The sequence below is a fragment of the Halichoeres trimaculatus genome, unplaced genomic scaffold (assembly GCF_033239565.1).
Source record: "Halichoeres trimaculatus isolate MK-OKI-2021-1 unplaced genomic scaffold, fHalTri1.1 fHalTri1_scaffold_17, whole genome shotgun sequence".
Lineage (NCBI taxonomy): Eukaryota > Metazoa > Chordata > Actinopteri > Labriformes > Labridae > Halichoeres > Halichoeres trimaculatus.
In genome coordinates, this window is record NW_027437195.1 from 29,704,951 (window position 1) to 29,731,488 (window position 26,538).

Below are 26,538 nucleotides of genomic sequence, written 5' to 3' on the forward strand. Positions count from 1 at the left end.
TGCTCCTGCCATCTGTGATATTTTTCATGTTGGCTACTTGTGCCTTACATTTAAACCTGGAAAAGCAACCCCCCTCTCCTTGGAGATGGTTTGATCCAAAAACGCTGCATGAGATCCTCTCTGACTGAGGTTACACAGACGCTCACAGGTAGTTGACTTTGGCATCAGCTCAGATAAAGAGTAACGCACCACATTTCACTTTTGGTAAAGGTAGCAGCGTTATAACGTTTGAAACAGTAATTATTTACATTACCTGTTACTGGAAAAGGTAACGGCACCCTCTCTTTTAACATTTTCAAATATGGATGTATGGATCAGTTCTCCAATAATCTCAAAACTGAAAAAAAACCTTATCTCTTAGAACAACACTAGCATTAGCAACACAACACTGGCAATGCTAGCACAGCAGTGAACACGATATGACTTAACTAGAATTCCCAGACAGTTTCATAAATCTTTGTTTGATGCAAAGGAAGAAATATTAGTGCTGAATGTTACTGAACACTCCTGGAGAAGCATCTTTTCTTGTTGCTGAACAAAGAGGGATAAGTTGTGAAACCTGCACCCTTTCAGCGTTTGACGACTCCCCCGTTAGATCCACTCTTACAGCGTCGTATGTAAAATACGGCGACGTGATAAACGACGTCTCTTTCTGTACCCATCACTCCTCCGTCTTCCTCCTCCCTGCTCTGTTTCCAAACCTGCTGCTGCCAGAGCTCCCTCACATCCCAACACCAGAGATAAAACAGGAGTTGGCTGCAAACGGAGCGGCTGTCACACGGAAGAGAGAAACTCTCAGGACTGGAGCCGTGTTTAATAAGAAGTCTTCTTTTCATCCCGTGAATGCATTCAGGAAAAAAAAATCCCCTCTTATCTCGCTCCTCCTTACATCCACCCTGTCCCTCCTCCACCTTTCTCTGTATCTCCCTTCGTCCAACACCAGCTTTGTTCTGCTGCTCAAACACAGGCTGTGGCTGTAAACATTACAGGGAGAGTATGACAACCTGTACGCTCGCCAATTAGCATCATGGAGTTAGCAAACACAAGATGATTATAATTGGTAGCATGTTAGCTAGCTCTAAACAGGAAATAAAAACAATCAAGAGGAAAGATAGCAAAGTGACTGTGCTGAGTTTCTCAGAGATCTTAAAAAGCCTCCCTTCTTCATTTATACCTGATCCTAATCCACACTTTAAAATGAGATTATCAGCAACAATATTCATACATGAAACTTTTTGGGGTCGAGAAAATGAAAAACGACTGCTGAAAACAATTTCTGTGATTAATTTTGTAGTGATGGTGGACACTGGAGCCAAACTGTCGGACAGAAAAAGAACAGAAGAGCAGAAGAAAGAGAAACAGGGGAAGGCACAAGCCAAAGTCTAAATTACGAGCTAAAGGCTAGAACACAAGCTAGAGGCTAAACACAAGCTAAAGGCTAAAACACAGGCTAAAGGCTAACACAGGAGCTAAAGGCAAGAACACAAGCTAAGGGCTAAAACACAGGCTAAAGGCTAAATCAGAAGCTGAAGGCCAAAAACACTAGCTAAAGGTTGAAATACAGGCCAAAGGCTAAAACATGAGCTGCAGGCTAAAAACACAAGCTAAAGGCAAAAACACAGGCAAAAGGCTAACACAGGAGCTGAAGGACAAAAACACAAGCCAAAGGCTAAACACAAGCTAAAGGTTTAATATACAGGCTACATACTAAAACGTGAGCTGAAGTCCAAAAACACAAGTCAAAGGCCCAACACAAGCTAAAGGCTGAAACACAGGCTAAATGCTAAAACACAAACATAAGCTAAAGGCTAAAACACAAGCTAAAGGCTCAACACAAGCTAAAGGCTAAAACACAGGACACAGGCTAAAACACAAGTTTAAGTCTAAAACACAAGCTAAAGGCTGAATCATGAGCTGAAGGCCAAAAACACAAGCTAAAAACTTAAATAAGGCTTATGCAGAGGCTTAAGGCTAGGCTTAAGGACACAAGCTAAAGGCTAACACAGGAGCTGAAGGCCAAAAAACAAAAGCTAATGGCTCAAAAACAGGCTAATGGCTTAAAACACCAGCTTCAAACTTAAACAAAGCTAATGCAGAGGCAAAAATATGAGCTAAAGGCTAAAATATTGACCAAAGGCTTTTGCAATGGCTTTAGGACACGAGCTAAATGCAATACACAAGCTAAGGGCTAAAACACAAGTGAAAGGTTAAAAAACAGGCTTTAGACTAAAAACACAAGCTAAAAAGTTAAACATGGGCTAAAGGCTATTGCACAGAGCTGAGGGCTAAAACAAGGTCAAAGGCTAAGATGTGGGCTAAAGGCTAAACACATGCTAACCTGTTTGTGCTAATGTTGTCTCCAACCCACAGTCAGCAGTTATTCTGCAGTGGTCTGTTCAAACTTGAGAGTCTATCAATAAAATGAAGAGCCAGGTTACGTTAGCTCTGCTTGGTGAGGTTGGAGTTGGTAGATGAGCTCTGGTAGGACAGAACCAGGATTCACTAACGTTACACGTGAGACTCCGGACCAATAGGTGGCGCTGCAGTCTAATTAAATCGGCTCCTCCTCAGCCTCTTTAAACCAATCAGCATGCTGGGATGAGATTCTTTGACCTCGTCCTTTTCTTTGGCAGCAGCAGCTCCTGAAACAAGCAGCTGATGAATTATTGACGGATGTCTTCAGCCTGATGGAGACATTTATCAAACTGCTAATGTGCTTTTTATGAACCTCTGACTCCGCTTCATAATCACGTCGAGAGGATGAGGAAGCAACACGAGCAGAGAGGCTGCAGAGACAGGCTGAGACAGTCAGAGGACTCACTCTGTCATGTTTACAGTGCACATCCTCTCTCTGTTCCTCTTTATCTCTGCATTATTATCTCTTTTATCTTCCTTTTTACCAAAATCACTTCATCAAAGCCTCATTTTTTCACTTTATCCTTACCAGCTGCTTTTCTCCTATTGTTCAGCACCAACAGTCTCTAACAAAAGCCAACAGTTTTCAGCCCATACACAATAACTGGTTAAATTTGTTTTTGGAAAACATCAAATCTGAAACACCCTAAAACACAGACTGACTCAAATTCTGCCAGATTTATTCTGAAAGTTACAGTTTAGGCTGTGATGTCACTTTCTTTAGTAGGTCGCTCATGTACATCGCCATGGAAACCTTTGTGCTCACAAAAGTTTGCATTAACAGCTGCCCAAACCACTGTTCCTGTACTGGAAAGCATCACCATTTAGAGTCTGAAAATCAGACGCCACTAAAAACGCGTCACACTGTTCTGTTAAAGTGGATCCTCTAACTTTTGGGGCCCAAGTGGACACCTCAGGAACTGCATTTCTTTTTTTCTTTTTTTTTGAGGCTGCTAAAATGATGCCATTTGTTTGCACAAATCCACGTTGGCAGGCGCGTCAAGCTTGAGCCAAGCTTTACTGAGGAAGCTCAAAGCTCTCCTCATTTCCAATACTGCTTAAAAATGCTGTTACAGAAACAGATGAGTGACATCATAGAGATGACATCCATACTTTGCACAGCGTGTGGTTGCAACTTGTTTGCACTGTAAAGCAAGTTGTTCCCCTCAGACTGGGACCTTAGATATAAATTTATTTCTTACAGAATTTAGCTTTCAAGCAATAATTTTTTTTTCATTTAAGACCCATTTTTGGTACTGATTTTAATCTTAAAACTCTGTAAAACCCATCCAAGTACTGGCACACATTTCAGAAGGTCTCTTTAAAGTATCGTAACTCTTCGATCAATTAAAATGTGATGACATGGGATTTCTTGCTTTTTTTATTTTTAATAAATTTGAAAATATATTAAAACAAATGTAATATGACCGATTGCATAAATTTGTCAAATTTATAAAATTTTTATGAGTTCCAATTTTTTTCAAAAATTTGGAATTTTACAAATTTGCGAAAAAATTAAACTTTTTACATGTGATTTTTTGCTTTTTTATTTTAAATAGATAGGCAAATGTATCAAAAAAAAAACTTAAATAAATTAATTTGTCAAATTTATACCATTTTATGAGTTGCACGTTTTTTAAAAAAATTTGAAATTTTACAAATTTGCGAAAAAAATTTTTTTTTAATTATACATGTGATTTTTGCTTCTTAATCTTTAATAGATTTGCAAATGTATTTTTAAAAAAGCCTTGAATAAATTAATTTGTTAAATTAATTACATTTGAATGAGCTGCAAATTTTTAAATTTTTTTTGAAAGAAATTCAAAAAATTGCAGAAATTTGCAATACTGTCAAAACTCTGCAAAATCTTCAAAAATTGGGATGTGTTCTAATATTAAAAAAATATTTGGAAAAAGAATATCAAAAAAAAAATCCTAAAAATTTGAAAGCTTTATTGCAAGAGGTGAAGCATATTAAGTTCAACATAATGTCAACACATTAGTTGTTTGAGTGATAATGTCTTTTTAATCGTCAATACCATTTGTCAGAAAAACAATAATTTCTTCATTTTAGTAAAAAATTTTCAAAGCTACATGGAGCCACTGTAAAGAAGTCAAAGAGCCACATGAGGCTCCAGAGCCACAGGTTGAAGACCCTTGGTTAAAGGAATCAGAGCACAACAACATTCCAATCACAGGCATTCACTGATGTAAGCTGGTTTCATTACCGTAACTCTTCAGCTATTAGGGCAAGAGAAAAAATTTAAACGGTTCCCGAAAGAAGAGAAGATGAACCTTCCAGATGTGGTCTCTGACTCTTTAAGGACAAAATAACAAAAAACACTGTGGTGATAGATGATAGCAGTGAAAATAGACACAGGAGGGAATATCCAGCTAGCTTATGTCCAGCTAGCTAATACCCACTCAAAATGTTGTTTTTCCCAGAATGTCCCTTTAAAAAGCAGGCCTCTCCTCTCTGCCTGAACAGCATTTCTTTATCCCCACACTTCACTTATGCATCTCACAACAACAAGCTAACTTCCTTCTCCTGTCAGTGGAGTGTGTTAGTGTGTCTAAGATGCTCTCGCCGTGCGCCCTGCCCTCACTCTTCATGGTAATAATCTCCCCTCGTCGGTAAACGCTCGTCTGGGGCGGCTGATGGTTACGAGCGCCCATCCTCAGCATCAATGCTATCTGTGCTTGTCTCAATAAAAGCCGTTTCTCTGGCACTCTCTCTGTTATTCTTCCTTTCCGGGTCTTTCTTTCTTCCCCTCTTCATAAATATTGCAGAGCCATATGTACGGCAGCAGATAAGAGTGTGTGTGCTGGAGTCGTTTGGGAGCGACGTCAGCTGACTGCTGTCTCTTAATGTAAACCAGCGAGGTGACTCAGCTTTTCACCATGCTCATCCATTCACTTCCTCTGTCAACACTTTGGGTGATTTTCTCGTCACTCCGCGCCTCGAGGAAGTTTTCTGACCTGCTGTCACAATGAAAGCTTCAGAAGTGGTAAAATGACCGTGATGCGTCACAATCAGCTGAAAGCAGAGCAGCGGGAAAATAAACCAGGTTATCTCCTTTTGTGAAAATGCAACAGAAGTTTCCGCCAGCCTGTGGATTTTCTGTCAAAGCTCCAAACCCGATGGGTGGCGTTTGAAGTTGTTTGTTCTCTTTTGTTTCAGCCTGACCTACTTAAATCCTGCTAATAAATCTGTTGTCAGGTCCTCATGAACTCCCTGAGACGCCAACATGTTCTTAAATCTTTGTTTTTCCAAGATGAGTGGATGTGAGCGTTGAATATTTGTAGGTTTGTGGAGCAACCTTTAAACCAGCCGCTTTTCTTCTGATCTTTTTCCTCTTTTCTTACGAATCTTCCCACCCACACCAGAGCTCGCTGTCAGGGTTTACAAGATGCACAATCCAAGTGTGCAAGAGTTGAGCCAAGTGTTGATTTTTACCTCTAAAGCGGCCTCTTCGCTTCGGGTGCAGATAAAATATCATTTCAGTGAGAGGGAGGAGAAATTTTGAGAGAAAACAGTGAAATGTAGAAAATATTCTCTCTCAGCAAATCCTCCAAATGACCTGAAACCTGGGTCATTTTTTCCCTTGGCTTCTTATTTTCTGCCGAGATAATTTCTCCACGTACCTAAGATGGCGATGACCTCATCGTCCTGAATGACCTCCAGTGACCCCGACACCACGAAACACAGGGTGTCCACGCTCTCTCCGGCGTGGAAGATCAGGTCTCCTGGAGCGCAGTGCGTCGTCTGAAACTCCACGGCCAGCGAGCGCAGACAGCCGTCACTCGCTAACCTGAAGGCAGGATGCTCGTTGAACACCTGGCAGAGAGCGGAGAGTTGGTTACGTTATTTGGCAGCTTTAAAGAGGGGTATTGAAGGATTTTTTCGTATTCCATCTCTCCCTCTGGTGCCCCTGGAGTATCTGCGCAATATGTAAAGCTCATAAAATTCCCAGTTTTTCTCTCCCTGGTGTTTTGGAAAACCCTTAATTCAGCCTCCAAATGAAACACTCAATTTTTGCTGCTGTCTCTTTAAGAGGAGGCCCTGCCCCTCTGATTGGCCAGCCCCCTGATGGTGCGTTCCATTCACATCGGAACTGGGAAGTGGGAATGACATCATCTCCGAGTAAAGAACTTTTCAGTCTCCAAGTCGGAAAAACTTGCTATAACAGCAATTTTTCTATTAAGGCTGGGACGATATGTTGTTATTAGGATTTGATTCTATTGCGATTTTTGGATTGGCGATTCTTTTATATTTACGATCTTTGCGATTTTTAGTTTGCTTTAACACCAGACCATACCAAAAATTAAATGATGATAAAGTCTACAGACTATATCAGGAGCTGTATTTTCACATAAAATGCACATCACACGAGTCAGAGAGAAACAAATTTGCCCTCTGCTGGAGAAAAGTGGAAGCTTTTTTTCCAATCCAGATTATAAACAAAGGTTAAAAAAAAAAAAGAAGTTTTTTTTTTTTTGACAAAGAATTCCGATTTTGATATTATCGAACATAACATCCCAATATATTGTACTTCATTTTTTTCTCCCACCCCTGATTTCTGTATATTAACATTGAATAGGAATATGGAATGGAATATTACAGGAGCTTAATTACTGTTTTCACCCAGGACAGCTGTCTTTGATTATAAACTCAGGGTGTTGTGGGTCCCCTGACTTCCCCATAGGAATTTTTTTTTTAAGTACTTTTTATTGTCATCATGTTTTAAAATTTAATACAAATGTTTTAAATTAAATGTAAGGATGACAATATTTTACATTTTTTGTATGTGGTATTGTGTCAAAAAATGTGTCCCCAACTGTGTGACAGTAAATAAATAAATATAGAAGAAGAAAATAATGGGGAAAAAAAGGAAAAAAAAGCAGCAACAGCAACTAAAAATAAAAATAAAATTAAAAAAAGAGAGAGAAAAAAACATACAACAAAAAAAAAAAAAAAATGTATCCGAGTAGGAAACTCTGACCTCGGGGGGCCTTCCGGTTGGAATTTTTCAGTCGAAACTTGTAAATCCTGACTTCTGAGTATAAATTGAACGCACCACAAATGCCTGGTTGGGGCGGAGACTTTAGTGTTTGAGAGCGCACCCCTCCAATGTGTCATAAAAAAGTGAGGAGATGATTGATTGATTAATACAGTATTCTAGCTTTTCTAGTGGTCTGGGTATGAATTACATGTGCTAATGAAATTTTTATCTTACTCAGCAGGATGAATAAATAGCATGGTTTAAAATAAGGGACAGGAACTGTTTTACATGAGTATATTTATTTCGCTGGATTATAGAGATTAATGTTATGATAAAGGACTTGAATTCAGGAGGTTGAGCTTGTTTATTTTTCGTTGTGGGTTTGTCAAATTTTGTGTTGTGTAGTTATTTATTTTTTGTGTAATTGTTTTGTCTCTTGTTTATGTCCAAGTTTTTGTTTGTTTTTTAGTCTGTTTTGTTTTCTTGTTTTTATTGTTCTTATTATAATTGTGTATCTTTGTTGTCAATCATGTATTTTTTTGATGTTTGAAAAATGAAAATAAAATTATTTAAAAAAAAAAAAGTGAGGAGATCCTTATGTGATGACATCGTCACTTTAGCTAGTCTCATGAAGACCTCGTTAAGATCTTGTTAAGATCTCGTGCACTTCATAAAACATTTTTTGGGGCCTGAAAATATTACTTTTATCTCATAATTATCCTTTAAATTACTACTTTAAACTAAGAGTAATTTTTACTACTTTTACTAAACCTGACAAACCTCATTCAAATCTACACTGAAAAAGAAAAACAGCGTGATATTTACTTAAAAATCTTCCAAGTTAATTTTACTTTCATGTTGGTATTTCTTTTTAGAAAGACACACTCAAGTAATATTTATCAATTTGATTTTTTGATTACAACATGAACATGTAGAGGTTTGAAAATCTGTACATGCTCAGTCTGAACATCCAGGATTGGTACTTTGTATTTACAATATAAGAAAGCAGAATACCCCCCTCTTTAACCATTCTTAAAAACTTTAAACCTCCCAATCATCCCTGTAACAACTCTCCCTTTTTTCCTCAGGACCTCTGGGAAGCCGAGCAGCGCAGCGAGGACTCTGTTAAATGAGCCAAATCTCAGACGTTTCACTGAAGTGTATGAAGTTAAAAAAAACTCATGAATCCTTTCATCCTTTCACTTAGTGAAACTGCCGGCATGGTATTTGAGAAGAAACCGAGTTTTTAAGCATCAAATCAAAAGGAGAAGGTTTTTTTGTGGTTCAGTTTTCCTGGAAGAAGTTTTTATTTTTCATTTCTAACCAGAAAGCAAAGATCAGAGACGTTTAACTGGGGAGAGAAAACAATGAAACACCTGTGTTAAAGGTGGGACTTTCATTGTTGTGACAGTTTTATTTAATGAAACTCATTTGCATTTTTGGAGCTTTTATTTTCTTTTTTGCTTTTTAAAATCTGCAGATTTCATGGTTCAGAAATGCATCTCCACTGTGTGCCTTTAGTTTTTTAAGTTTCTGATCTTGGTCTTTTTTCTTTCTGTGAAGTGTGCAGTTTTTTGGAAAAAGTGTCTCCTTACAAAATAAACTAAAACCAACTAAAATCACCAAGGTTGAAGATCTGGGCTCACTCATCTGCTTCTTCAAACTCTGATCTTATTTTTGGTGAATTTTTTCCTCGCCTCCAGGTGCTTCAGAGCCCGCTCTTCATTCTCTGGTGTTATCACTTTGAAAAGACTCTGCTTTAAATGCTCTGGGTTAAGTGTTGTGCAATCTATTCCCTTTCAGCCACGGAGGTATTTGAAGCACAATAAGAGTCGGACGCTTTGGACGATGAGACTAATTTTAGTGACGGGGAGTATTTGTCATTGGCGCCGGTTGTTACGCGACACTGTTGTCCTGCATTCAGAGCCAGCTCAGCAATTTGGGACCAAAAGAAGTCGTGTGAAGTGACGCCTGGAGTTTTACCTGAACCGACCTCGACTGAATCAAGTAAAGAAACTAAATCAGGAGAAAATCAGACTTTAAATCTAGGTGAATATCGTCCTGTGGATACCTACCTTCCTGTTGAGGTGGACACAGATGTCAGCCCTCATGTCTTTGGGACAAATGGACAGGACCTGAAAATCACAGACAGAAAGCGATACTCAAACCTTCAGCTCCACACAGACAAAAACCTGTTATCTCCACGAGAGGAGATCATTTATTCATCCTCTGCTTCTCTTCTTTGTTCTTCGCACAAATGAAACATTCACCGTCAGGATTCAGTGGAGGTCTGTTGGCAGCAACATGAAGGTTCAAACTTTCAGAGCTGGATGCTGATGAATGCATATTTTACTCAGTCTCTGTGCGAGGCTGTTTTTAGATTTTCAATCTTTTATTCGCCCACAGAGTCTTTGTTTCAGTCGTTCCAGCTGGAGCACAGAGGTCAAAGGTCAGCATCAGGGTGGCCTGGAAGGAGAGCTGTCGTATGAGATGTAGTAGTGCTGATGAGACTCAAACCTTCAGACCAGGAAGTCTAACATCAGCTGATCACATCTACACATCCCTGACTTTTCCTGCTTCTTGAGTCTTTGCTGATGCTCTCCCTGCCGTGGCTTTTCATGTATGCACAGCAAAGAGAAAAAAGGTGTGCTCTGCCAGCCTCAGGTTTTTGCATTGATCAGACTGAATCAACATTCTGCCATGAAAATTGGGAGGTATATATATCAGGCCAAGACTTTCAAAATATGATCTAGCACCAACTTCCAAAACCAAACAGGAAGTCAGCAATGGGGTCAGCAATGGGTCTGTACCGCTGGGTCAAACTCTACCTTTCAAAAACATTGCCTAATCTTCACCAAATTTTACACACATGCTCTTAATCCTACTCTGAACTCATCTACACATGGACTTAGGTGATGGGAATAGCGCCACCTATTGGACACAAGCACTTTTAACTCCTATAACACCTTCAAACATGCTTCAAATCTGTTAATCTTAATGTTTCCTGTAGATGGTCCCTATATCAATATAGCAGCCTTACCTAGTGGTCAAAACCAGTACTGCAAGGTCCTCCCTGGTTTGAATTGCCCAAATATGATTGGTGTAAGACTCTGGCCTCATCTACAATCATGTTTTTTTTTTTTTGCTCTAATTTGACCCCCTAAAAGTTCCTAAAAAACAAACCAAAATAGGCACACACCTCAGATTCAGCAAAAAAATCTGATGTATTACCAACATTGACCCCCAACATGCCAATATTTGCTCTCTAGCGCCACCTAAGCAAACTAAAACAGCTCTCAATGGCAGTAGGAATGTCATACAGAGATCAAACCAACATCAAAATGTTTGTCTCTTTCAGACACCCAAATCATACATTAACACCCCTGACCTATCTCAAACAGGAAGCTTGCAATTTGCCTTTCAAAATAAAATTTGGCCACAGTTTTGGCCCTTTTTCAAAAATAATCTCCTCCGAGGCCATGAATGGTATCAGCTTGAAATTCGCTCAGATGGCAGAGTGGACTTTGCTTTACAAAAGCTATGCGGGAATATGTTGTCTCTCAAACGGTTTTCGAATGACGAGCCCGCAAAGTTGGTGAACCCCAAAGAAGCCCTTTCAGCTCTCCCTATTAGAATAAATGGGAGAGGAGGATCCAGCTCCACGCAAGCTGTGGCATTTGGGGCTCTTGGCAGAAAATTAAAAGTCACACAGCTTTAAAAATGATATGGATAAATTCCTGACAAAATTAACTTAAGAAGTATTTATTCTTAGAGAGATGTGGTCAAAATTGTGGCATCTATGAGGAGATGTTTCTATAACGTCAGTCAGTTTCTCTTCTGAGAGAGCAGCAGTTGGTGATGATGTCACACTGACTAGGAGTTCCGTGCAGCTGGTCATGTGACTGAGCAGGCTTCCAGCTTTAATTGTACTTACCACTATTAGCATCAAGCTACTTACTTTAAAATGAGCTCTCCCAGAGCTTACACTCGTTAAAAATGCTCTTTTTTTAAGCTCTTATTTACAACATTTATTCTACATTAAAGCTGAGTTAAACTGGTCTCCTCGTACATTTTCCCTCTTGTTTTCCTGCAGGTTACGGTTCGTGCGTTCCTGCAGACATTCAAAGCTCATTCTGTTGTCGCTCTCATTAACTCCCTCCAGAAATCCTCTGAAACCGCAAATTACGCCTCTTTGTCCAGCTCATTACACAAATAGTGAAATCCAGCCTAATTACATGAAACATTTTGGTGAAACACATTATTATCTCCTCCTGCGACACAGTTCTGCTTTGTTAAATACGGACGAAATAATAAATCATCTCAAACTGTCTGCTACATCAAAATATCAAAGGACAGCCTCTGAATATTTTCACTCCATTCACAGAGGAGGACGGTCGTAGCTCAGGGATGCTGTTCAGAGTCTGTTTTTGGGGCGTGCGTTGGCATAAACAGCAGACTGTGTAAGCGTATAATGGCTCCCAAAGTAACAGAAAACATCCACTAATTGGCTGGAGCTTTAGCCGTGTGGTTTAAAAACAGAAGAGGAAAAGAAGTATGAGTGGAAAATGCTGAAAAATGGACAAATGGGTACGGCAACAAGCGCTCAATGAGTGCAAAATGATGAGGAGATGATATAGAATTATTAATTAACCCCGTGGCCTCACCAGTTACACACCGCGCTCATTCGTTGGAGCGTAAAATTAACTAAAATGATCACGTTAAACCTCCTTCACCTTCTTCAGTCATCTAAGGTCAAGTTTCTGGGGGTTTTCAGTTCAGCACATTAATCCGACATCTGCACTGAAAGAGGAAGTGAATTCTTAAAGCTATCAGAGCAGGTCGTCTGTTTCTAGAGAGCTGAGAAATCACTGTTTTCCCTTCCTGATGAAGCAATATGGGAAAAAAAGCAAATAAAGGAGTTACATCTGTGCAAACACCTGAAAACGAGCAGAAATCTTCCCCGAAACGAGCGTTTGTCTTCATAACCTTCATCTTCCTGCAGCGTCAGCCCCGATCTGAAGCCTACTCACGCCGCACTAACTGCATAACTTAATAAACAGCTGCTGAAGTTGGTGTATGAGGAGCCGGGGTGCAGATCAGAGACGATAACTCATCTCAGTGGATTTGAAACTGCAATGCATGGAGACGAAAACTGTTTTTTTTTTTTTTTTTTGCACAGTTTTGTGCAGAGATTTACAATTTAAATACTTGCAGACAAAAGCTGACATGGCCTCACAATAAATAAAATCTTGCATGAAACCTGTGCAGCTTTATCACCTGTGCATTCTGCAAGTTTACACTATCCTCACACCTTTACGTGTGCAAGCGATTAATTTCCAATACTGACGAGTCCAGAGGACACACACTCTGCTTCAAACTCAAAGCAAGAGGAACATGTAGGCTGAGAGGAGTGTGTGTGAGGGCAGGTCTCAGATCAGGGCTGCAGTAATTATCCTGACAGTTTAATTAATTCAGCTCACTACAGTGTAAATGGAAGTCCTGACAACAGCAGAGTGAAAAATCACTCTGTGGAGGTTTGGAGGAGTCAGATATTAGAATAAATGATCTGACCTGAGAGCCTGGTTAGTCAGTCATTTCAGCAAAAACTAAGAGGCCGCTCTCTTCATGTCAAACCCACAGGAAGGTTTGAATCCAGGAATGAAAAACTGTGAGTGAAATTTATTCCTAAGCTGTCAAAATGTTCATTAATAATGAAAACTTATCCAAAAGTTCAGACTGTTGAGCAGATTCAGTCGTTTTAGCCTGAAGCTCAGATGCTGCTGTGACCCAGCTGCACAGGAATCAGGTTAAAGTGTTCGCTCTGACATCAGAAAACCTGTTTCATTTCGCTCTATTTCTTAGTCACAGTGAAGACATGCTCTTCTGAAAATGAGTTGGCATATGTATCAGGCCAAGATCTCCAAAAAGTCTTTTTGCACCAACTTCCAAAACCAAACAGGAAGTCAGCCATTTTGATCTGAAATTACTATTAATAGAGTCACAGAGTATGTATTCAAACAAATTTGCTCTCAGTTTTTTAATATGATCATCTCCAAAATCAGTTTTTGTGTGTTCTACAACTTAATCTTCAGAATAAAGACTATAGATGTATACAATTTCAAACAGTAACATCTGGTGAACACTTAACTGAACTATGAAGTTGTTGAATGTATGAAATTGTACATCTAATAACTTAGTTGTTATATTTAATCATTAATTATTTGAAATTGCAAAATTATCTGAAAATGTAAAAAAAAAAAAGAAAAAAAAAATTCATAAATTTGGATAAATTTCAAAAGTTTTTGAAATCTCAAAAAGTTGCAAAAAAGTTATTGAAACTGAACAAAATGACAAAAGATTAAATATTAAAAAAAGGATGTAAGAACTAAAAAAAAATCAAAAATCACAATTTTGAAATGAAAAAAAAAATTGCAAAAATGTCAGTTTTTGAAATTTTAAAAAGTTGAAAAATTCAGAAAGAATTGAAAAGTCAAACATTTGCAAAATTGAGTAACTATATGAAATTAAAAAATTCCATATTACATAGAAATTTTATATTTCTAATATGTGCAACAATTTCATGAAGACATTGAAATAAAAGAGCATTCAAAGAGCTTGGAAATTAAAAAAAATAAATAAGTATTTAAAAAAAAAAAATCAAAAACTGCAATCAATTATGAAATTAAAAATTTCCGAAATTTTTAAATTCCAAAGATTTGCCAAAAAATGTAAAAACCGAAATTAAATAAAAAGCAAAAATGTCAAAATTTTTGGAATTAAATAATATTGTAAAATTCAATTCAGATAGTTTTAAATGTCAAAATTTTGCAAAAATTGAGTAAAAGTTTGATATTTAATAATAGTCAATAATACTTGAAAATGATATTTTTTTTAAATTTGCAAAAATTTCAATAGTATCTAATTATCTTTTAATTTAATTACATTTTTAGATAAATCAGTGAACCCATTTTTGTGTTATCTCACCAGGGGCATAGAACTTGAGGTTAGCAACTGGTGCATTGAAAAATTTTGGGCTGTTGATGTTTTAGCAAATATGTTTAGAACTACAGATGAACTTTTTTTTCTGTCCACTCTTGTTTTATTTTTAATGTAAAATATCAACCTGTATTCCAACTTGGGACTGTCAAAAGTGACCTGAAAGAGACACTTGGATTCACCTACATGCAGTCGTCTGCTCTGGCTGCAGCAGGGAGGGACAGCTGCATCCAGAGCAAGTCTACGAGGAGGACTCGGCTGCCTGTGAGTGGTTTGGACCAGAGGAGGGGCCCATGGCAGCCTACCGCTCACTGAGAAGAGTAAGGTGGATATGTGCTTCCACGTCTGAGTCTCCAAACTCCAGAAAAAGTCACCAGATTTGTGGTGAGGGGTCTGAAAGCTCACTACAGTTGGTAACACTGATTGAGAGCCCTGAAGTTAACTCACTGTAAACAGAGCCATCCATCAAACAGGGCATCTCTAAACCCGAATGCAGTGCGTCTGAACCTCAGTCCATGAGAGCTCTGATCTCTGTGGGGGCAGCAGGTGGAAAGTTCAGCGCTCAGCATGTGTTCAGTGAATGAGGTTGTAACACTTTGTGACTGGTGACTGGCTCCGAGGCATCTCGTCAGCGCTGTGTTTGTTTTCGTCTCCGTTATTCTCCCAACCTGTTTGTGTTTTCTTACTCAGCTGTCGTCTTTAGTGAGCTCCTAATCTTCAGGGTTGTATTTATAGCTCCTGCATCTAAAACCGTCTCCATCCAGACTCTGCTTCTGTCTGTTTGTGTCATCAGTGCCAAGACAAAAAACTGCAGTCTCACCTTCTCCGTGTCGATGCCTTTGGACATGGACCACGTGGAAACGATGTAGTCCATGACCCTCTCGCTCAGTCCCTTGGGGACCTGGTAGAGCTTCAGGAAGTCTCTGACGTTGTTGAGCATCTCGTGGTAGCGGTTGGTGTTGGCGTACATCTGCTGGAAGATGGTGGTCACGTTTCCAAAGATGGTGGCGTAGAGTAAGGCTAGAGAAAGACAAAAGAGAGGGATGGAATGGTTAGCTACAAAAACCCACCTGAGAAGAAAGTCTTAAAGAGGGGGTATCCTGCTTTTTCCATACTGTAGAAATCTTTGAATCTGTCTCTAATTTAAGACACTGCATTAAAAATGGCACAAGATCTTGCTTCAACTACAAGGTCATCGCTGAAAAGATCTCCTAACTGGCCTCAAACACCAAGGTCTGCCCATAGCTCCACCCAAACAAGCCTCCAGAGGGCTGGCAAATCAGAGGGAAGGGGGTTTGTGGAGTAGGGAGCCTTAAAGAGACAGCAGCTAAAATGAGAGTTTTCTTAAACACCAAAGCAAGGGGTCTGCAACCTTTACTTTCGTAGAAGATGTTTTTCCACAGCTCACCTGGATTAAAGTCATTCAGGAGCAACAAAATCTACTTTATCTTCACAACAAAGACAAAAAAGTGTAAACAGTTCTAAACAAAGTTAATTTATATCAAGTAATTATTGAATTGAGAAGTTAATAAAAAAATTTGAGTTAATAAAATAGTACATGTGTGTCTTTGTTTCTTATTTCTAAAAAACAATTATAAAAAAATAAAAATTAAAAAATTGCACAATTTTCAAAAAATAAATTTCAAAAAACAAAATTTTACAAGAATTGAAATTTCAAAAATTTGCAAAAAATTCAAAAATTTTGAGTTAATGAAATTGTACATGTGTGTCTTTGTTTCTTATTTCAATAAATTTGCAAAAATGTTGAAATGTTTTTTTTACACATCTTTCAAAAAATTTGGACATTTCAAAAATTGGAAAGAATTGAAACAAAAACAAAATTTCACAAGAATTAAAATTTTTAAAATCTTGCAACATTTAAAAAAAATGAAATTTACAATACCTTTGAAATTTAAATAATAATAATAATAATAATAATAATAATAATAATAATAATAATAATAATAATAATAATAATAATAATAATAATGAAATAAAAAAATAACTTTCAAAAAACTTATTGAATTTTTAAAACCTTAGAATTTTTTTTAAGTTTGCAAATTTCACCAAAAAAAAAAAAAAAATTCCCCAAATTGCGAGATTTTAAACAACTTTGGCTCTATTTTTTTTTCTTTTTCAAGATATTTAATTTTCTTGCCAAAACTTAACATTTAAGAAAAGCTGAATTTGATAAAGTATTGAGTACTTGCTAGATATCAAGCAATTATATCAAGCTTGCGCAATGGCAGTTGAATGGATCCATCCACACAGAATTAAAATCAGTATTTTCTTCCAGATTAGTCTTTTTGTAGATGTAGTTATCTTCCCAGGGCTGTAAAACTTGAGGTTAGCCACAGGTGCATGGAAAGTTGGTGGTACAGTAGCAGTGGCAGGCTATGTTCAACTAAATGTTAACGCAGGATTTTATTTAGTATCATCAATACCCTCTGTAAGAAAAGTAAAAATTCTTTATTTCAATTACATTTTAAAGCTACAAGGAGTCACTGCAGAGGAGTCAAAGAGCTGTAAGTCACGTAGAGATTCTACGGGGGCACCAGAGGGACAGAATAAAGACTAAAAAAAGCACAACACCTCCTCTTTAAGGTGTGCTTTTGCTCATTTAGAAACCCTCACCAGGAAATTGAGCTGGATGATATCACGTCATGTTGGGATTTCTTTCTTTCTTTCAGATTTCTCGTCCCAGATTTCAAATCTCTTTTTTTGTTTTTTGTTGTGGCTGTGAGAACGATTGTTTAAGAGGAAAAGCAGGAGTGATTCTCCACCTTCTGAACTCTAAACTCCCGAGTGTTGTCGTGATTCGCTGCTTTCTAGTTTGAAGCCACAGCGGTGTCGTCGTCGTCGTCGTGGATGCTGCTGAGGTAAACTGTCAGCCTCCACTGTACCCTGCTGCTGTTACTCCTCAGTTTCCATAGAGACCTCACTCAAAATAGTTCTCCCTGTTTTTTTACCCCTTTGTCTTCTCCTCCCAGCCAATGAAAGGACAAAAGAAGGAGAAGATGTAAGAAGTTCAAAGACTCAGAGAGAAACCAGGATCAGTCGGTGGGTGGAGGTATCTCATGACAACACATGAGCTGCAAGAAGGAAGGGTGGATGAACCGAACGGTTAGGAGCTGGAAAAGTATGAAAGTGAAATAAAAGTGAAACAGGAAGCCACACACATCAGATGCTTTTGTGTTTTTGTCCTAAAAGAGTGAAAGAAAAGAAAGAACAAAACAAAGAGACAAGAAAAAATGGCCTTCAGATAAACACTGCTCCAGTTCAGTTCCCTGAAACTCGGCCACCTTCCAGACCTTTCCGAGGCCTTGTCAGCTGAAGACGAAGGACTCCGGCGACCCCACAGAAGCTGCTCAAACACAACACTCCTAATTGGGTGATCCGGTGGCTCAGCGGTCAGAAACTGTCACCACAGAACAAAGACGGACCGAGGTTTGACCTCCAGAAGTTTTTGTGCTGAAACGAGCCTTCCGTGTTTGCACGGATTTGAAGCGGTTAACTCAGACTCTTTTGGCTAATCAGCCTCTGGTTTGCTTCATTTATTCAGGAGAAACTTTGAACTCTGCTGGAAGAAACCACATGAAGACACCTGTGAGTGTGAGCTTCAGTCCTCTAACAAGGAAAGTTTGGGAAAGCTTTAATTTAACCGTCCAATCCAGTTTCTTTCTCATGCTGTCTAAAAGAGCAGCATCAGATGAGAGATAGGGACTGAAACTGTGTCCGTTCACACTGGTTTTGCACTGGGAGCTTATATTTTTTGTTCACACCAAATGCACACCAGCATCTTTAGAGCAAAAACACCTGCACTGGTAGACCTGGGTACCAAGAGCTGGAACTGTCAGCTGTCAACCTTAGTAAGTTAGATTAGACAAAGAGCCGATCCATGCAACTTGTTTCTATGGTCTCCTGTGTTCATCAACCTCTGTTCAACAGAGCCAAAGAAAAGGATAAAGCATCAAATTTATGATCCCATGAATCAATAATACAATGTTGGTTCACCAAGTCCAAAAAGACAAAAGTTGCCAAGACAAACAGACCGCTCTAAAGTTTCAGAACAGCCCAATTTTTCAAATTTTCAAGAAGTTAAAGTCTAATAAACAACTTGATATGGTACAAAAGTAAGGAGATGGAGACTGATAGAGCCTTGAAAGTTGGCGTTTGGTTCCCTCCCTCCATCCATCTCTGAGTGTATAACAGTGGATCTGAACACACCATGGGACCAGACCCTACAGTATCGCTCTGCTGAAAGTCGTGTAACACTCTGAAAACAAGCCGGTAAAGACAATTCATGCAAAAAAGAGAGAGCACCAGGACATTTCCAGAAAGAGGATTTTGCTCCAGAGAAATGAAGCCGAAGAAAGTCAAGGCGAGCTCAGAGAGGAGAGTTTCCTTCAGCATCCAAAGACACTTCCTGACTCTGACAGGAAGAGGTCAAACCAGAACCAGAAGACCAGTTTCTTAGGGGTGTTTTCTCACCTGATAGTCCGGACCATGGTTGGGACAAAGGTCTGAAACTGAACTCTTAGAGTGTTTTTGTCTTATTTTGAGCAGAAAATGTCTTTTCAGACTTAATATGAGCCACATTCACCTGACCAGTCCAGAAAAATGTCTGATTTCAACTCATTCAAAGACAAGATTGAGATTTTTTTTTCACTTGTTAAAAGCAATTCAGACCTCATTTTCATCTTAAAACAACTTGAAACAAGACATTTTTCTGGACTGATCAGGTTAATGTGGCTCATATCAAGAATAAGACATTTTTTACTTAAAACAAGATAAAAACACTTGATAAGATTTCAGTTTTTGCAGTGTATGTGACGAATCTACGTGATATCGTCATCAACTGCGTGCTTTGTGTGTTTGTGTAGTTTACAGTGATTGGTCGTTTGGCCCGCAGGTGTCTGGCGTCAATATGTTGAACAACACAGGTCTTAAATGTTGTCAGCAATGAATGAAACCGTCATTCCCACCCTCAAAAGAAGGTCCACAAAGAAGGGGAACTTGTCCCTTTTAACCCTAGAAACACAACTTTTTTTGCCCAATCGCCCAACTAAATATCAATCAAGAGTTTTGTCTCCTCTTCTCTTGTGTGCTTCCTGGATCATTTTGTTTGGTTGATGATTTTTCTTTTTCCGATAGTCATGTTGTAATTTCTGTCACTGGTACAAAGGTCACAACTTTTTAAAGTAATCTTTTTACACTGGGCATGAACCAGACCATGGTCCAATTTGGTCCAACCAAGACCATCTTTTTTGGGGTCCAGGGGAGGTTTCACACCTGTCTTGTTGGGACCGCACAGAAAAGTCCGGACCAAGCAACGTTGGTGTGAAATCAGTGGCGATTGCTCTAAGACTGCAAGGGAAGCTCAGCTTCCCCTAAAATGTCCCTAAAAAGTGTTGATATGTTCTGCTGTGTGAACATTTCATTGATAAAATCTGAGCTAGAATTCCTTCATCTTTAGTTCAGAATCAGCTCCTATCACAGGTAACTGGCTCCACCTCCTTCTCATTCATCCCCGCAGCGTCTCAGCGCTTTAACACAGTCGGACGCTGAGCGTCTTCTGACTTCAGCGGGGAAGCGTAGAGTGGGTTGTTCCACTGTGGAAACTGGACGGTCATTGGATAAACGCTGGGCTTTGTCCCGCCCATCGGACGCTCAGCGTCTCTGGGGGTCTATGAGGCAGTGGGCTGGCCTGGACGCTGGGCTTCTGCATGATGATTGGATGATCTGTCTGAGGCTGAATCCCTTTTTGATTGACAGTGAAATGAGCCAGTCAGAGATCTTGAAGGATAACCCTCCACCAGAGCATCTTCTCAGTTGATCCGGAGGCTTTATTGATCCCCAGTGAGTTTACCTTTCTCTAAAGCGATGAGGGTTGAGAGAACACAGGTAAAATCTCTGGAAAAAAACACCTGGTTTGTTTGACAGGGTCACAGATCATTTTCTTGAAAAGGAACGGAGGGTAGAATTAACGTTTCAATGAATAAACAAATTTATGATGTAGGCCACAAAAAAAATGAGCTTCCCCTCCTTTGACCGACCAGCAGCCGCCACTGGTTTCAGTTACTGTGAAGAGGAGACTTTGAGCTGCAGCTTTGACTGGTCAGACTGCAGAAAGAAGACGGGAGAAAAACCAGAGGCTGGACCATCAGACCCTGCTGACGGACTGAAGACAGGAAACGGAGCTACAGACTGATGGATCAAAGTTTGAAACCTGTTCAGGACTTTTGCTAAAAATAACTGACACAGTGAGAAAAGAAGCACGTCTGTGATGAGTTTGAGGGAACGCTGCTCTTTAATACGCCTCCGCTACAGCTGTGGATACGAATCATCTCAGGTAGAAAACACAGCTGAGCTCATGTTCACATTAATATAAAGCTAAACCGATCATTTCTGCAAACACTAAGAAGATTCTGGCTGAGGTGTATCTGCTTTTACTCCGGCCCGTTTGGTAGTTAAAGTAAAAACCATTACTCTTCATCCTCAGAGAGGCCGATGAGTCCAGACAGTTCAGTCAAAGTTCCCAGGCTCCAGTTTAAAGCTGTCACTCCAACGCTATATTTCAGATCTGACGCGTGTCCCCGGAGGCTCGTTTTATTTAGATCTGTTTCTGTTTCCCTCCTGGTGGCCGCAGAGAGACGGAGACAGAGAGACGGAGACAGAGAGACGGGCTGTTTGGGGAGTTTTAGTCAGGGATCAAACGGAGAGCTTTATTTCCTTATTAACTGACGGAGCAGCCCGGGGGGGAAAGACCAGACGCTGTCAGAGCCGGCGAGGTGAGAGTCTCTGCAGGGATCCAAATGGACTGTGACACTGAGAGGAAAAGATGTCTCAACGATCATTTGGTTGCAGTTTGGGCTTCTGGGGCGGCACTGATCGCATCCTGTGGCACCGGGAACTTTTTTTCCCCATGATTCCCGTCTTTTACAGAGTGAAATCTCCTACTTCATAACATATTTGACTAAACATCTCACTTTGTCTGAGTGATAATGCTCGTCTACAAAGTATTCGATGTTTTCCAGCATCTGTTGGAGCGTTTCGAAGGTCTTATGATAATCCTGGCGTCACCAAATAACGAAAGCATTGCTTTCAGAATGAGGCAATAAACAACCTGGCATCTGTTCAGACCTCAAAACGTCTTTGATCCCTTTTAGCTAGTCTCGTGAGGTGAGATAAGGACTCTGATAAAAGGTATTTCACCTTGATTCACCTCCCCTGTGTTTTGGATTTACTCCGTCCTGTGGGGAAGTGTCACAGTGAGGCAGAGCCTGATGAAATTATTCTTTTGTGGGGTAAAAATGACACATTTACAAAGCCATGTCAAAATCTGGTGATGGGCTGAAACAAAGGACAAACTTTATCAGAGATTAAAATGGTTTCACTTTTATTTCTCTGCTAGGAAAATGTCCAGTTGTGTGTTTTTGTCGGGGAGATTTTAAACTTTTCCCCAGGTCAAAGTCAAACAACTTCTTAAAGAGACTATGAGCACCATCTGTCTGAAGTGGACTGCAGTTAGGTAGAGCTACACTTTGAAACCTGACAACAAGCTAACTTTGTCAGTTTGTAGCGTAGTTTAGCAGCCGGCTATATTTCATCTACCAACTCCAACCTCACCAAGCAGAGCTAACGTAACCTCACTCTTCATTTTATTGATAGACTCTCAAGTTTGAACAGACCACTGCAGAATAACTGCTGACTGTGGGTTGGAGGCTACATTAGCACAAACACATTAACATGGGTGTTAGCTTTTAGCTCGTGTTTTAGCCTTCAGCCACTGTTTTAGCCTTTAGCATGAAGGTTTGCCTTTAGCTCATGTGTTAGCCCTATGCCTTTTTTTTGCCTTAAGCCACTGTTTTAGCCTTTAGACCCATGTTTTAGCGTGTTGCCTAAGTTTTACCCTTTAGCTAGTATTCAAGCTTTTAGCTACTGTTTTAGCTATGAGCTCACGTTTAAGCACTCAGTCTGTTTTTCAGCCTTTATGAAGGTTTAAGCCGATAGTCACTCTTTTAGCTATTAGCACACGTTTTAGCATTTAACTCAAGTTCAAGCCTTTAGCCACTGTTTTAGCCTTTAGCATAAGTGTTAGCCTGTAGCTTGTGTTCAAACCTTGTACTCTTTTTTAGCCTTTATCCCATTTTTTTTAGCTTGCAGCTCAAGTTTTACCCTTTAGCTAGTTTTTTTAGTTTTTAGCTAGTGTTTTAGCAATCAGCTCATACTTCAGCACTTAGCATGTATTTTAACTTTAAGCATGGTTTTAGCCTATTGTCACATTTTTTTACCCTTTAGCATAAGTTTTGGCCTTTAGCTCAAGTTTAGCCTTTAGCGACTGTTTTAGCCTTTAGCCTGTGTTAAGCCTTTAGCTTGATTTTAAGCCTTTAGCTTGTGTTCCAGTCTTTAGCTTGTGTGTTACCCCTTGAAAATGAGATGGTTCATATCAAGGGACTATCCCTCTAGATAAATGAAATGTTAGCCTCTAGCCTGTGTTTTAGCCTGTAGCATAAGTTTTAACCTTTTGCCAGTTTTATCATATTTTATCCCTGCAGCCAGTGTTCCAACATTTAGCTCATATTTAGCCTTGAGCTACTGTTTTGGACTTTAGCTTGTGTTTTTTTAAGCCAAGTTTTAGCCTTTAGCCTGTTCTTTAGACCGTAGTTCTTGTTTTAGCCTTTAGCTCATGCTCTATCTCTCTCCTGTTTATCTTTCTTCTACTTTTCTGTCCGACAGTTAGGCTCCAGTGTCCACCATCACTACAAAATTAATCACAGAAATTGTTTTCAGCAGATTTGATTCATCGTGTAAAGGAACTTCTCCTGCTGCTGTTTTCAGGACATGAGCAGACGTGATTTCCTGCTGCTCCAGGTTTGGTTTGGACTCTGAGTGCAGGTGTTTGGTTTGCACCAGAATATGATCGACAGATTTCGCACCGGTCAGAGAAAAACTGGTGGAAAAACAGGGAAACAGCAGAGAGGGGTCATGTTTGTGCTCTGTCTGCTGTAAAGGTAAAGTCCATCCACTGGAACAGATTTTAATTTTAACATCCGAGCAAAGACTGTTTGGTTCTGGGTTGTGTTGTACTTCGATCAGCATATAAGTTTTTCTTTTTCTTCTTCAGGTCAGATATCTGTCAGTAAAGCCTGTGTCTGCTCTGCTTTTCATTCATGATGAAATCCACTGCTCTTACACCGACCGTCTGCTCCTGTCTGTGATTCCAGCCTTGTTTTTATGTCCCCCTCTTTCAGAAACCAGAACCACACACGTGAAAGCTTTTCCAGCACACCTTTGTGCCCAAAAACCAGCTCCACCGTGACGCAGACAGGCAGGAATAGCAGCACACACTGAAAACAAAGCCGAGGAGCGGTCTCCATCGCGAGCCATCGAGCCCGGTCCATTTGCTGCTCAGCGAGCCAAGTCAGCGTCCAGGCTGCTTCACAACACATTACACAGCGACGGGACGCTGCATCCCCCAGCCAAACACGGAGAGCCAGTCAGCCGAGGCCAAAGCCCCTGAAACAAAAGCCTGTTGTATAAATCTATTTTGACAAGCAGTAATTGTGCATCAAGAGCTCTCTGGGTGAGTTAAACATTATGTCTGATTGTCTACAAATTAATATCGACTGAAAAAACGGGAAGAAGCGTCCAAGTGGTGGGAGGTTATTTCTCTGTAATTGTGAGTCTCACTCAGTAAATAAGCTTCTTTTATCACTGTTTGCTCTGCGTTTACCTCTCATTAGGTCAACTTAATGGAGGACTTATTGGCATGCAGGAGTGATAATGAGTTTAAGAGTGAGTGGGCCGCGCGGCAGGTCTGGGGCTCTGATGTGTGACGAAGATCTGTGAAGATACCTCGCTGTTATTTCTGACAGAGGAGGAAGAAAGGATGAAATGTTTGACCTGAAGCAGGAATTTAACAACAAAGAAAACGTGACGCCCCTTCACCATGGTACAGAGACACAATTTACATCTTTCCCCAGCCTCTGACTGTAAATGTGGACTGCTCCATCTTTCAAGCTAGCCAGGGTTTCCAGGTATGTGTGACAAAAAAATCTAGTAAAAATGTATCTCAATAAAAATTATCTAAATAGGTAAATAATTATCTAAACAAAAAGTTGTTTTAATTCAGAAAATTAAACATGTTATGTACTATTTTTTATTTTTACAGCTTTGGCTAAAGTTGCAAAAAATAAATAAATTTCATTTATTTGCAACAATAAAAAAGAAGAATTTTATGAAATTAGCTGAAATTTCAAAAATGTATAAACCTTTTTAAAAAGAAAAATTTGATTTAAAAAGTTTGTCAATCAAACAAATTTTGCAAGAATTTACAATAAAAAATTCTGAAACTTTACCATAGAAAAAAATTGCAAAAAATGTAAAGAAAAAAAAAGGAATTAAAAGAATTAACAAAAATGTTAAAAAAATAAATAAAATAAAATAAAATAAAAATCTGATATTCGAACAATTGGTTAGACCCATTCAAAATTGAACTTTAAACAATTTGCTTAAAATACAAAAAAAAAAAAAAAAAAAAAAAAGATCTGACCTTCAAACAATTTGCAAGAAAAGTTAAGATTGAAACTTAAACAATTTTCCAAAACTTACAAAATAGAATAATAATAACAAAAAATCATTTCTTAGAAATTTTTGGAAAAAAAATGAAATTTAACTCATGGCAAAAATTAGCAAATTTGAAAATTTGCTAAAAAATGTAAAAAAAAAAAAAAAAAAAAAAAAAAAAGGAAAAAATTAACAAAAAAAAAGAAAACATCTTATATCCAAGTAATTTGCAAGACAAATTAAAAACTGAAACTTAAATTTTTTTCCAAAACATACAAAAAAATAAAACAATTCTTTTAAATTAAGAAAAAAAAAGAAAATTCAATTCTTGAATATGATAAAATATATTAATTATTTAGCTTAACTCATCATCTTGAGCTATTTGCTCATTTCTATCCACAAATCAATCACGTATATTAATCCAGCACGTTGTCAGTTAAATGAATCCATCCACACAGAATTAAAATCTGTATTTTCTTCCAGATGAGTCTTTTTGTAGATGTAGTTATCTTCCCAGGGCTGTTAAACTTGAGGTTAGCCACAGGTGCATGGAAAGTTGGTGGGCTGTTGATGTTGTAGGAGGTGAAGCAGAGCGGTGGCAGGCTTTATTGACAGATGGGATGAAGATTTAGTTCAACTAAATGTTAACCCAGGATTTTATTTAGTGTCAGAGTCTTTTTATTATCAATACTCTCTGTAAGAAAAATTACAATTCTTTATTTCAGTAATATTTTTTAAAGCTACAAGGAGCCACTGCAAAGGAGTCAAAGAGCTGCAGGTTGAAGACCGTTGGAGTAGCCTGTCCTGTAGGCGTCACCAAGCTCCAACTTTGTCTGTTTGTTATGAAAGGATGAGAATAAAAACAATAGAATGACAGGGAAAAGGAGGAGAAAAAGCATGTGCCAGATCTGTTTCCACCTCACACTGAACATAACTTTACTCGTGACAAACGCTGCGCAGAGTAAAACTAAATAATGATGCAAAGAAGAGAAACGACTGTGAGAATTAAAGACATGTACAGAGACATCAGTGAGTCAGAGAACACCCGCTGGTGACAAACACTTAGAGCCCAGAGATGAATGGCCACCCTCGCTCCTTTAATCACGCTCATAAATCTTGATTAAAATAATAAGTTAAGGACGGCTGAGAGCGTGACAGGGTGACTTTACTGAATAATAGCTTTGGTCCTCATTAGGTGTCCAAATGTCGAGTCACAACATGAGACGAGGAAATCTCAAGTCTTTTTACCGTGATGATTCTTGGATGTTAGAGCTTCATTATTAGCGTTTCCTTTTTTCTACAGCAGTGTCCGACAAACTCCACAACATCAAACGTTAGCGCTGTTAAGAGCAGACTGACCTCAGAGTCAGTCGTAGCACAGTCTGTTGATTTATGCTCCTCTAATGATGCAGCAACTATCTCCTTCAAGTGATCAGCACCACTCTGGACGACGTTTGATGAGTTCATTTAGGATAAACAGGATACTTGTTCACTAATGAAAAGGAGGAGTCCTCCTCACCTCGTTTGCTCCCTCACGCCGGTGTTTTGTTCTTCGC

At 39.0% G+C, this 26,538-nt stretch overlaps 1 protein-coding gene across 2 annotated transcripts in view; it reads right to left on the reverse strand.

Moving 5' to 3' along the window:
• kcnh5b (potassium voltage-gated channel, subfamily H (eag-related), member 5b) overlaps positions 1–26,538 on the reverse strand; it is a 167,061-nt gene that overhangs the window by 51,411 nt on the left and 89,112 nt on the right. For both annotated transcript variants that reach the window (XM_074692016.1, XM_074692017.1), the window contains exons 9-11: positions 15,234–15,433; positions 9,493–9,552; positions 6,060–6,252 (exon numbers count right to left, since the gene is read on the reverse strand). In XM_074692016.1, the coding sequence (XP_074548117.1) occupies positions 6,060–6,252; positions 9,493–9,552; positions 15,234–15,433 (453 nt within the window). The remainder of the gene's footprint in view (positions 1–6,059; positions 6,253–9,492; positions 9,553–15,233; positions 15,434–26,538) is intronic.